The 12506-nt window shown below is 53.8% G+C and overlaps 1 protein-coding gene across 7 annotated transcripts in view; it reads right to left on the bottom strand.

Annotated features, from left to right (window-relative positions):
• The window catches only part of LTBP1 (latent transforming growth factor beta binding protein 1), a 304975-nt gene extending 292722 nt beyond the window's left edge, over positions 1-12253 (bottom strand). For 4 of the 7 annotated variants that reach the window (XM_060186845.1, XM_060186846.1, XM_060186848.1 and 1 more), the window contains exons 1-2: positions 11796-12253; positions 10759-10829 (exon numbers count right to left, since the gene is read on the bottom strand). In XM_060186845.1, coding sequence (XP_060042828.1) covers positions 10759-10829; positions 11796-12115 — 391 coding nt within the window. In that variant the 5' untranslated portion in view covers positions 12116-12253. The remainder of the gene's footprint in view (positions 1-10758; positions 10830-11795) is intronic. The other 3 variants (XM_060186847.1, XM_060186849.1, XM_060186852.1) reach the window with 1 other exon arrangement.
• Positions 12254-12506: the final 253 nt, after the last annotated feature.

Below are 12506 nucleotides of genomic sequence, written 5' to 3'. Positions count from 1 at the left end.
TCTTTTTATTATTAATGTTTAGGAGCATAGTGAGAATTCCCTGTCGGGGCAACATGGTGGCCCCACCTGGAAGAAGATGTTAGTTACCATGTGTGAGGACCCGGCTCAAGCCCCACCCCCCATGCCTGCCTGCACAGGGCAAGCTTCACTGCAGGTATCTCCCTCTCTCATTCCCTTCCCTCAAGTTCTGTCTCTAAGAAGATGAAAAAATAATAAAACAAGGAAAATTCACTCTCATCATCTTTAATACGGCAGTAATCAGTTAGTCCTTGAACTCTGACCTTGTGACTCCAGTAAAGGTGTCCCTGGGGTGGGGGTGCGGGTGGAGATGGGGTGAATCAGCAGAGGCTAGTCTGACAATCTGAGCAAAAGAGACAGGGGGTCAGGCTATGACAAGAATTCATATGTGGTCTTGGGTCTTTGATGCAGCTTTTATCACCAGCTTAATCCGAAAAAGAGCAGTCAAAGTGGGGGATACATTCTGAAATAAAAAATCACCTTTTCCCATAACTTAAGAAAAAAAATTGTGGGGAGTCGGGCAGTAGCACAGCGGGTCAAGCGCACGTGGCGCAAAGTGCAAGGACCAGCGTAAGGATACTGGTTCGAGCCCCCGGCTCCCCACCTGCAGGGGGGTCGCTTCATGAGCAGTGAAGCAGGCCTGCAGATATCTGTCTTTCTCTCCCCCTCTCTGTCTTCCCCTCCTCTCTCCATTTTTCTCTCTGTCCTATCCAACAACAACGACATCAGTAACAATAGCAATAACCACAATGTTAAAACAACAAGGGCAACAAAAGGGAATAAATAAATATTTTTAAAAAGGGAAAAAATGTGCTGACAGTTAGCAACTCCTGTGTTGTTTAAGCCTTTGATAATAAAATCCACATGTGCCCGTAGTCCTCTTGAGTACCTCACTTAGGGTCTTGCAAGTCCAGGACAAGCCCCGGATCGTGTCCACTGTTGTGACTGTAGCTGAGTCCTCGAGTGAGAAGCCTAATTTCTGGGTCCCCAGATGGGGACACTTCCTCCAGGCCCTTCCCATTACTTGGGTCTCAGATGTCACACTGCCATATATACGGGTTTCCCCCTGCTCTCCAAAAGTGGAACTTTCCTCTTTGGTATGAGCCTACAGGTTATTTTTGAGGTCTGAGAATGTTATCACATTAGTTTATATGGAAAAAAAAAAAAAAAGAACATTCCCAGACCCCAAAAATAACCTATCAAATCATCCCAGAGAAGAAGGTTCCACTTCTAGAGAGAAGGGGGATACTTCCCTGGCCACACCCCTCCAGCACTCCCACCCTAGCCCCCAGACGCTGCCACCCCATCATTCTCTAGCCTGGCACCTGGCTCTATTTTATTCTGTCTGTGTTACTCTCTCAGAGCACATTACACTCCATTCACTAGCACCTAGCACACAGGTACCAGTGAAAGCACAGCTCACTCACTTGTTCATGCCATATGCAAGCTGAGATGCAAACTCCATTCATTCAGTAATTCATTCACTCCATGTGCAAGCTGAGATGCAGCTTCATTCACTCAATAATTCATTCACTCCATGTGCAAGCTGAGATGCAAACTTCATTCTTTCAGTAATTCATTCACTCCATGTGCAAGCTGAGATGCAGCTTCATTCATTCAATAATTCATTCACTCCATATGCAAACTGAGATGCAAGCAGACATACAAAATGTGACCAGGACACAATATGTAGTGTGGAGAGAAGAAGGGATTCACGTGCCTGTGAACCCCCTGAGTTCCGCCCTAAGGGTCCTCCCCCACATCCTTTGCCATGAAAAGTCTCCTAGGACTTAACTGATCCCCTTGAGCCATGGCTGCTAAAGGAGTCACCCAGATGAAGTGGGGTGTCATACCCCCACTGAGATTTCATTAAATAGCTCTGGCAGGACGACATCTCTCGAAGATGCTAACTGGCAACTGTCCACTTAATGAGGTGTTAAAATGAAGTCTGATGAAAGGATGAGAATTCCTTACTTTCAGTTCATAAAAACAGGGCTGGAGGGAGGGGCCAGCTGGTGGCACACCTGGTTGTGTGCACACATTACAGTGTGCAAGGTTCAAGCCTTGTGACTCCAGTAAAGGTGTCCCTGGGGTGGAGGTGGGGGTGGGGGTGCGGGTGACTAAGCTGCCAACCACTGAGCTACACTGCCTCCCGTTCATGGCAAGCAAAACCCCGTGAGGGCAGGAAGGGAAAGCAGAAAGGCGGGCTGTAAGGAGAGAGTGACAGACAGCATTTTCCTCTGAGGTCTCAATGGCAGTGTGTGGTATCTTCTCAGGGGGAGGCCTACGGGGTCGGAATGCCATGGTCAGGCCTTGATAATAAGCCCGGACATAATCGGGTGCACATGGGCAGAGACAGATGAGCACAGCCCCTCTGGCTTGTTCCTTAAGAGCCCAAATTTTTGTCACGCCAGCAAATGATGGATGGTATTCCCCCCATTAACAAGACAGGAAGCCTGGCCAGGGAAACAGGCAGGGAGGACAAGATAAAGCCCTCATCCAGCAGTCCTGGACTTAGTCACCGCATGGGGGGTGGAGGGATGTCCCTGACAGCCAGCTGCTGGGCTCATTCTCTTAGCCCTTGATGCATATTCAAAGTATTTCACAATGAGAGCCAGGCAGCAGTGCCCTCAGTTGAGCACACACATTACCACACATAAGGATACAGGTTCAAGCCCCCATTCCCCACCTGCAGGGTGGAAGCTTCATGAGCAGTGAAGCAGGGCTGCAGGTGTCTCTCTTTCTCTTTCCCTCTCTATCTCCCACTTCCCTCTCGATTTCTCTGTCTCTATCTAACAAATAAAATATTAAAAAATATATTAAAATATTTCACAAGCATTTCTAAATGAGGAAGAAAAACACCCAAAACATGTAAACCTCTTCAACAATGACTTCATTTAAGTCACCTAAGTGTGGCTGACCAGTTTGCCTATTTCTGACTCCTGTAAACAATCATGTACGTAATTATCCAACGCTGATCTGAACAGAAACAGCAAGCAGACTGGGGAGAGAACTCAGTACAAGAGCACAGAACTTACATGTCTAAGGCCCCAGGAGCCCCAGGATCAATACCTGGCACCACCATATGCCAGAGTTGAGCAGGGTTCTGATCTCTGTCTCTCATTTAAAAAAAATAAGTCTTAGGGGCCAGCAGCAGCACAACTGGTAGGTAGACCACATGTTACCATGGGCAAGGACCCAGGTTCAAGCCCACAGCCTCCACCTACAGAGGGGAAACTTCATGAGAGGTGAAACTACTGCAGTGCTTTCTCCCTCTCCTCGCCCGCCCCTCAATCTCTCTCTGTCCTATCAAATATAATCAGAAAAATTAAATTAAAAAAATAACTTTGGGGGCCAGGCAGTGGCGCACCTGGTTAAGTGCTCACATTACAGAGCACAAGGACCCAGATTCAAGCCCCTGGTCCCCACCTGCAGAGGGGAAGCTTCACGAGCAGTGACGCAAGGACGCAGGTGTCTCTCTCCCTCTCCATCTCCCCCCTTCTTGATTTCTCTATCTCTATTCAATAAATAAAACAAAATTTTAAAAAACACTTTAAAAATAAATAACTGTTTTGGCTTGGGTTTTTTTTGTTGTTTGTTTGTTTTAGGGACACAGAGAAAGAGACAGAGGCAGTAAAAGAGACCACAACACAACACCAAAGCTTCCTTCTATGTGGCGGATTGGGTTGTGGACCAGACAAACAAACAAAAAATCTTTTTGACTAGGTTAAATAAACTTCTATACAGCAATCTTCGGCTGTGTGTGGCACTCAAAACTAAGCTGCACCAATGTCTCAAGGGCTCCTGCCCTGAAATGCTGCTCAATGAAATGGGGGCGGGGGGGGGGGGCGGCTTTAAGTCCCATGTACAGGGGCAGCTTAGAAAGAGTTCCTTCTGGAGCAGTTTCTCAGAGTGGGTCCCTCACCAGCTGAAGCTGGGGAGCTTCCCAGAAAACCCAGAGGGCCAGACCCAATAGCGGTTTAACACCCCTCTCCAGGGATCCAGGGCAGCCAACCCAGAGCCACAGGCCTGACCCTCTTCCGGTTGATGCCCAGGAGTGAACTAACTCCCACATGGCAGATCTGTAAGCAACATTCTCAGCCCAAGTTCTTATCTAGAGACAGAGGAGAGATACTACAGCAACACTCCACTATCCACAGTGCTCTCATGTGGTGTCAGGGCTAAAGCCCAGGGCCTCTTGCAAGGCCAAGTCAGTGCTTTACCAGGTGAGCTTTTGTTTTTTGGAGAGAGGGTGAAAGGGAGGGATATGATGGAGGGGTGGAGTTAGGGGGAGAAGGAGAGACATCATTGTACTACATGGCAGCCCAGGGCTTGTGTGAACTCCACAGAGTGAGCCTTCTCCAGGTCTGCACTAGGCTAAATATTTGTGTGGTTTTTTTTTTAATACGGAGGGGGGGGGGGAGACTACAGCACCAAAGCTTCCTTCAGTGCAGTGGGAGCCAGACTCGAACCTATATTGCACACATAGCAGAGCAGCACACTATCCAAGTGAGCTATTTGGCCGGCCCCAGGCTAATCTCAGCCAGCCATGGCTTCTACTGAGTCCACAGCCCTGGCCCCTGTCAGCCTGCAGCAGCTCCCCCAGCAGCCCCAGCTCCCAGTCAGGGTGAAGACAGGAGGGGCGAAGGGAGGCCACCCTGCCCACTGCTGGCAAGCTCTGCCAGGCCCGCCTGCGAATGTTTGGAGCATCCAGGACAACAAATGACAGGGCGGGGCGTTCTGCCTGAGGCTGCCAAAGCCAAAGGCCCCGTCAACACACCAAGCCTCCCCAGGGGTTCAGGGGGCAGCAAACAACTTCCACTGAGCCGGCCAGGCGGGAGCCCCGGGGAAGAAGAGGGCCCCCCAGCATTTATGCTTCCTGAATGTTTGTTCTCAGCAGGGCGGAGAACACACATATCTGACCTGACCCGGGTTGAACTTGACCTGCGCCTCCTCTGCCAGCCCCCGGGGGGCTGTCTGTGCCAAGTGACTTTTCTAGTGCCCACTCCACCCCCACCCCAGGCACTCCTGCCAGCCTGCAGAGTCAGGAGCACCCCCACCCCCACAACCACCAGCAGCCGCCCTAGTGAACCCCAGAGATTCAGGCAAAGCAGATACAGCAGTCAGAGCTGGCCGATGAAGACTGGGAGAACATTCTAGGGCCAGCTACTGAGCTGAGGACGGGGGACAATCTAGAGGCACCCCAGAACCCCTCCTGGTACCATGTCACCAGCTGAAGCCTCTCAGAGCCCCTGAGGTGCATAGGAAGGACCCTGTCTTCATTCCACAAACTTCAGGAAAGTCTCTGGGACTAGTTTATTGTCCCTTTCCCTCAAGCAGCATGGGCTGGACACTCATGGAAAAGCAACAGGAATATGGACCTTCTGGTTGTTACAAAGGAGAGAGCAGGTCCCTGGAGGTGCAGGGCATCCTGTGAGGAAGGATAGCCTATTCCACCACACTGCTCCCCGCCTGTCCATAGCCCCTGGGCTAGCGAGTTCAGAGGCAGCTGCAGAGAAGATGCCAGAAGGCCTGCCCTATGCCCTGCTGCAGTCAGGCCCCTGCCCACCCCACCTCCACTCCCCTCCACACTCTTTCTGTGCTCTATCCCCAAAGCCCAGTCTCCCTATTTCTCTCTCATGCAGTGCCGGGGAACAAACTCAGGGCCTCGTGTGTGCAAGATGTCAGAGTTCAGGCTCAGACTGGAGAGAGGAGAAGAGAAACAGCTAGAGAGACACCACAGCAGTCTTCCACCATCAATGGGCCTCCTCTCTGGTACTGTGGTGTTTCCATGTGGTGCCTGGGCTCAAGTACAGGTCCTTCCTTGTGCGTGGCGAGGAGAATGCTCGCCCAGGTGAGCTAGCTCCCAGCCCCCAGGGCCCTCTTTGAAGCTGAACATGCTCCCCCTCTACCCCCCTCCACACCTAGCCTGAAAGGGAACAGGAAGATTGGAAGCAGTAAGGGGTGGGCTCTGTGGGGGTAAGGGAAGAGCTGCAAAAATTCAAAGAGGTCGAAAAACAGTCACAAATGAGGGATTTGACGTATCCCTCCTTGAAAGATAAAATGTCTCAGCCACGGAGTCTTCCCATAAGTAGAAACTATTCTGAAAGAGGACAAAGGTGGTGCCACCCATTCTGCCCAAAACAAGTCTCTCTGGCAGCGGTGACTCCGTGCTCCTTACTGAAACAGGAACACATCAGCACACTGTGGGCACCAAGCCCCCAGATCTGCTCTCTGCCCCTCCCCACCCCCCAACTATCCCACCCCACCTCTAGTCTGAGCCAGAAGGTTCACCAAATCCTCAGTCTTCACCTGTACTTAAACAAGGTCTTGGTGGATGGCAAGGGATCCATTCTGGCTACGCCGAGGGGAGCAAGCTCAAACCCAAAACACGGGCAGTCTGTGTGGCAGTGAGAGACTGGTGTCAGACCCAGCCGGCAAGACTTCCCTGTGAAGTCTCCAAGTCTGGTGGCAAGTCTGCAGACGGCCTGCAGGAACCCAGTCTCCACACACCCACTATCCTATGTGCTCTGCAGCGTTGGGATGTGGAGGAGAAGGAGACTGTGCCCACACATTGTCCTTTTGTGGTCTTCAGTCCAATACCTCATAGCCCAGGGTGAATGTTCAATCTCTATAGAACACAGACATGACAGGAGACACACCTGCCATCTCCAGGCCACCACTACATCCTGAAACAGTTAATCTTTTAACACTTCCTGAAAAGCTGGAGTAGGGAATTTTTCCTCCTCAATTTAAGGAGACCTCCAGGGAGAACTTCCCTCCCTGACAGCACACTTTTTACACAAAGAGATGCCAAAGAATCTCATCTTTTGTCTCTCTTAAAGCTCTTTCCAGATGAATCACATGTGAGAACAGAGTAACCCAGGCTGCTGCTTTTGTCTTGGTGATCAAAGCCAAAGCAGGGTGGCACATGACTGACTCTTCATTTCTCCCTTTTTATTCATCTTTTACTAAGGTGTGACCAAGAAACAGAAACCATGTATGTTTCAGGTGGCTGGTATGCATGTGTGTTGTGGGAAATTAAAAAAAAGGCTAATTAACATGTCCTTTGCCTCCTGTAGGGGTGTAGGATGTGTGGTGTGTGTGTGTTGTGTGCGTGAGTGTGTGTGTGTCAAGAACACATTAAGAACCTGCCTTCTCAATTACAGAAGCCAGACCTTGTACTTTCTGCATCCCATAAAGAATTTTGGTCCATACACCCAGAGAGATAAAGAACAGGGAACCTTCCAAAAGAGGGGATAGGACATGAAACTCTGGTGGTGGGAACTATATCGAACTGTACCCGTTATCTTATAACCTTGTTAATTATTATTTAATCACTAACAAAAAAAAAAAAAACCTGCCTCCTAAGCATATTCTAAGTAGAGAACACAAGGGTTGGAGAGACATCTCAGTGTGAGAGCACAGGGTTTCCAGGCCTGAGGACCCCAAGACGCCAGGTTCAATCCACGGCACCACCACACACCAGAGCTGAGCAGTGCTCTGGTCTCCATATGTCTCATAAAAGTCCCCTTTTTTCTTCTAAAGGTATACAACACAGTATAAATAGGCATAATCACACTGCTGTGCACCAGCTCTCCGGGAGGTTCCTGTCCTACATAACCTGACACTTTGTAGCTCTGACCAACTCCTCGCATCACCCTCCCAACCAGAAACTACTTTCCAGCTATAATTGAAAAGGGTTCCCTAGCTACATTATCTTTTTAAAGAGAATGAGGTGGTGGCTGGGGAGAGCTCTGGATTTGCAAGTGTGAAGCCCCAGTTCCATTCCTGGCACAATTTTTGTAAATAAGATGACAGGAACACAGGAGATCGCTCACCTAGTAGAGCACACACTTTCCATGACCGAGGGCCCAGGTCAGAGCCCGTGGCCATCACGTGGGAGCACCTACACAGAGGAAGCTTCATAAGTGGTGGAGCAGGGCTGTGGCATCTCTCCTCCCCTTTTTCTCTCTCCCTTTCTCTCACTCTCTATCTAAAAATAAATAAGAATCTGCTAAGAGCAGTGGAAAGACGCAGCTACAGAGCCCAAGCAGGAAAGAAAGCTAGGGAAACATTCACAGGGGAGTAGAAATACAAGGGAGAGGTCAGAGACAGAACTGACTTCACTCAACCCAAGAATACTCTCTAATGTCTCACCAAGGCCACGCAGCTTCACCTGGAAGCCTGCCACAGCCCTGTAAGCAAGCAAGGTGTCAACAGCGGCACTCCTAGCTGCCTCAATGACTCATCAGAGAGGGCAAGGGAAGTCCCCAGGGCCACACAGGGAAGGATTTCGAAGGTGAGAACTCGGGTCTTCTGACCAAGGTCAGAGGTCTTCCTACATCGCACTGTTGGGTCAAAGACAGGGCTCACTACACAGGGGGGCCAGTGGGCCCCCCCATTATCCCATCTGCAGCCCAAAGGCGCTTGTATCTCTCTGCCTCTGCCAGAAATGCAAAACAGGGCCCCATGCCAATAGGGCCATCTGGAAGGTACTTTGGAGTGAATGTCAGCCAACAATTAGTGAAGCCAGCAGATAACTTGCCCAGTAGGGTGCATACCCTACCATGTGCAGGGCTCGAGTTCAAGCCCCAACATCCCATGGAAGCATCATAGCACCAGGGGCAGCTCTAGTGCTGTAGTATTTCTCCCATTCTCTGCCTCTCTCTTTCTTTCAGAAATAAAAAAGTCCAGGAGCAGTGACATCATGTGTGGATAAGACCCAAGCACCCAGGGGAAAAAAAAAAAAAAATCTCCACAATTATTCCTGAAAGAAACTGTGGCTGTAGTTTCTCACGCTGGGGCAGCACTAAGGGCTCAGGGTGGCTAGTGCAGAGGATATGATGCTGGGACGCTGAAGGCCTTGAGCAGAAAGCAGTGCTGGCTGACTTGGATAGCCGCTGTCCTGAAGCCACCTTCTGGGACTTGGGAAGGACAAACTGAACCAGAGCCAGAGGCATTTGTTGTGGGTCTGTGGAGACTCTGCAATGCAGCAGCTCCTAGAACCCCAACTTGTGACCAGAAGCCATGCCCACCCCACCACTCATCTTTCTGGCAAACCAGCAGCCATGCCTGCCCATCAGGAAGCCCGAGACAATGTCCCAAGTCTGGATGCTCTGCCTCTAGACACATCTCTGGCTCCCACATCCTCAGGCAACCTGAGAAAGGGGATGGGTCTTTTCAGAAGGGCATTCTACCACATCACCTGCCAAGGCCTTGAGGCCTCCACTTCTTCTACTGAGAAGAAGTGTGAGTGGCCTCAGGTGTCCCCACATACAGCCTGGGCCTCATCGAGGGGACTCTGCAGAGCCAGCCAGGCTTAGCATTTTGTTCTGCATGTGGCTTGGAACCACACTGGATTTTCCTCTTCAGGTCTTAGTTCATACTAACAGACAGAAGGAATGCCTGCCCTCTGTCTATAAAAGCCTGATCTGTGTTTTTAGTCTTTAAAGGTTTATGTACTTATTAACAAAAGAGAACCAGAGCATCACTCCAGCACTCTCAGTACCAGAAATTGAACTCAGGCCCTCACATTCACAAACCCTGTGCTCTACCTGCTGCTCCACCTCCCTGGCCACTATCCTGTGTTTTTACCATCTTTCCTCAGCAGCACCCACTGCACTGAGATGTCCCTGGAGGGCTGTCTCTGGGGTTACTGGACAAACAACCCATGGAAGGGTTCGAGTGGGAGTTACTGGAAGGAGGCGTGAAGGGTTGTGCCATCTGACCCCAGGGAAGGTGAATTCTGGGAAAGGCCAGTGTAATCCAAGAAGCAGTGAAATGCCCCACTGTAACCTAGCAGGCTTCCGGGCCCTGCACTTCTGCTCTGAGGCAGCCGTGAGCCATCTGGCTGGGGCCTGTCACCAAATCATGGGCACAGTGCCAGCACCCTTCTCCTTGTCCTGAGGAAGAGAAGGCAGCAGCTCTTAAGCATAATTGCTAGAACTCTGTGCATTCACCCACCAGGATTTTCAAACCCAAACCACAGACAGGACGAAACGCTAAAGCCAACTTCAGTCAGCTCACAATTGCTGCTGCTGGGCCGCTGACTGCCATCCACATGGATACGGCTGGGGCACCACACAGGGAGCGCACAGTAACTCCTGACTCAGGAAGCCAGTTGTCTTTACTGCCAATTAGCACCAGACCGAACCAGCTAGTCAATGGCAGCCTTAATCCTTACTGTCACCATGCCTTGGATAAGCTCTTTTAAGTTCTCAACCTGCTCCTCTAGTGATGCCTGTTTTCTAAGATACTCTTTTCAAGCTTGTGTGGAACTGGGAGGGGAGCCCAGTAAGAGGGTTGGGGATGGCCAACTCTTCAGCACTGAAGAAATCAGCCCCTCACCCCAAGAAATGGCCACGGGGAGGAAGGGTTATGGTCCACTGTTATCGAAAAATGTAAAGACACCTGGCCATGGTTCCCCATCTTTTGGAAGGATGCTCTCACTGCTGACATCACCAGCCGATTAACTGCATTAGTTATGGCACCTCCTGTCCCAGCTGCATGCACAGGTGTGACAAGGTCTGCTGACTCTTAGTCCAGGGGAATCACAGATGCCCAGCTGGGTTCTGCAGAGCCACTGCTGTTGGCACTGCTCCCCTCCACTGTGACCCCTCCCGGCCGCCCAGCCCTTCCTGGGCAGTGACCAAGTAACTGGGTGAGAGGCTGTGCCAGCGCTCACTTGTCCCGAACAGCTTTATTACCCGACACCCCTCCAGCCCCATGGACACTTACGTTTCGTGCACCTCTGGGAGCCCACGGCCCTGCTCCAGCCGGGGCAGCACTGACCTCCACACATGTTCACCCTGAAACAGAGTGTGGCCATCAGGTGCTGCGAGGGGGACCCCGAAAGTCCAGTGCCCTGCTGCCACCTTCTCTGGCCTTGGAGGGCTGAGGGATGCAGAAGGGAGGGTGCCCAGGCCAAAGATGGGGGGGGGGGGGGGGAGGCAGGAAAGGCGCAGGGAGGAGGAACCAGGAAGCACAGCTTAGAGGCACAGACTGAGAGGAACTAAACTCACCTGCCTGGCTTCCAGCAAAGCAGAAGAGGAGAATGAGGGCTAATCTAAATGAAGCGCTTGCCCTGACTCCAGCCTGACGGCTCCCTACCCTACATGCACCCACAGAGAGAAGTGTTCACACAGAGATGATGTCACTGAACAGTCTGGGTGCACCCCCAAAGGAAACAAACCCAAATAGGCAAGACCAGAGCCTCTGGTCCAGACCTGAGACTAACGGGGGAGACGAACCCCACCACCGGCCCCTTCCCAGCCGGGTGCAGGCAGCACAACTCCGGGCACTGGTGGTCTCCAGCCAGAGCAGAGCTGAGCCGGCGCGGGCAACTCCACGGGGGCGCAGCAGCTCGCCCGCCAGCCCGCCAGCCCGGGGAAGGGGCCGCGGGGCGGGGACCCTTTTGTGCAACAACGCGGCTCGTGCGCGGGCAGGCGGGGCTCTAGGGGCGCGGGGGGGGGGGGGAACCTTGTGGCGGGGGACTGGAGGCGCCGGGTTAGGGGGACTCGGCGTGGAGAGCCCAGGCGGGGGGTGGGGTTCATAGCTGGGGGGTACTTGGGGCTGGGGAGCGTGGGGACCCCGTGGTGGGGGGGGCGTGGGAACCTCGTGGCAGGGAGACAGGGGGACCCCGTGGCGGGGGTGTAGAAGCCCTGTGACGGGGGGCGGAGTCCTCGTGGCGGGGGCGGGGGCGCGAGCACCTCCCGAAGGAGGGGGCGTGGGGGTGGGGACCCCTGGCGAGGGCGCGGGCGGGGGGCGCGGCTTACCCCTGCGGCGGCGTCTGCGGGGCGCTCCGCGAGTCTGGCGGGGGCCCCCGGGGGCGCGGGGCGGGCGCGGGGTGGCCGACGGGCGCGGGGACGCGCGGGGGGATGCGGGGGGGCCCGGGCGGAGCGGCGGGGGGGCCGGGGGCGGCGCGGCTGGGGGTGCCGGGCGAGCTGCGGCCGTACCTGGCGCTGAGCGCCACCCCGAAAGGCCGCGGGGGCGCGGGGCGCAGCACGTAGGTGACCCTGCGCAGCCGGCCCCGCGCCGCGCCCGCCAGCAGCCCCGCGCACAGCAGCAGCCCCCAGCGGAGCCAGGCGCCCGCCATCGCGGGGAGCGCGGGGACCCCGAGGGTCCGGAGCAGGGGGAGCGCGGGGGTACCCCGGGGGCGCGCGGGCGGCGCCTGCTGAGGCCCGGGGTGCGCTCGGGGAGCCGGGGCGCGGGACGGCGGCCGCGAAGTCTTTAAACCGGGCGGGGCGGGGGCGCGGGGGCGGGCGCGGCGGCCAATCCCCGCAGGCGTGACGTCATGGCCCGGCCCCCTCAGGGAGCGGGGATGCGCCCGGGAGCGCGCGCGGGGTGCCGGTGGGCGCGCTGGGATGCTCCGTATCTGCTGGAGTGGAGGGGGTGCAAACACTAGGCACCCCCCAAAAAAGGAAAAAACTCTGCTGGGGGCCCCGAGGCGCGTTTGGAAGGTGCCCGGGGCCGTTTGGAAACCCCGG

The sequence above is a fragment of the Erinaceus europaeus genome, chromosome 3 (genome assembly GCF_950295315.1).
Source record: "Erinaceus europaeus chromosome 3, mEriEur2.1, whole genome shotgun sequence".
Lineage (NCBI taxonomy): Eukaryota > Metazoa > Chordata > Mammalia > Eulipotyphla > Erinaceidae > Erinaceus > Erinaceus europaeus.
The sequence above is the reverse complement of the archived record's forward strand: the minus strand, read 5'-3'. Positions and strand labels throughout refer to the sequence as shown.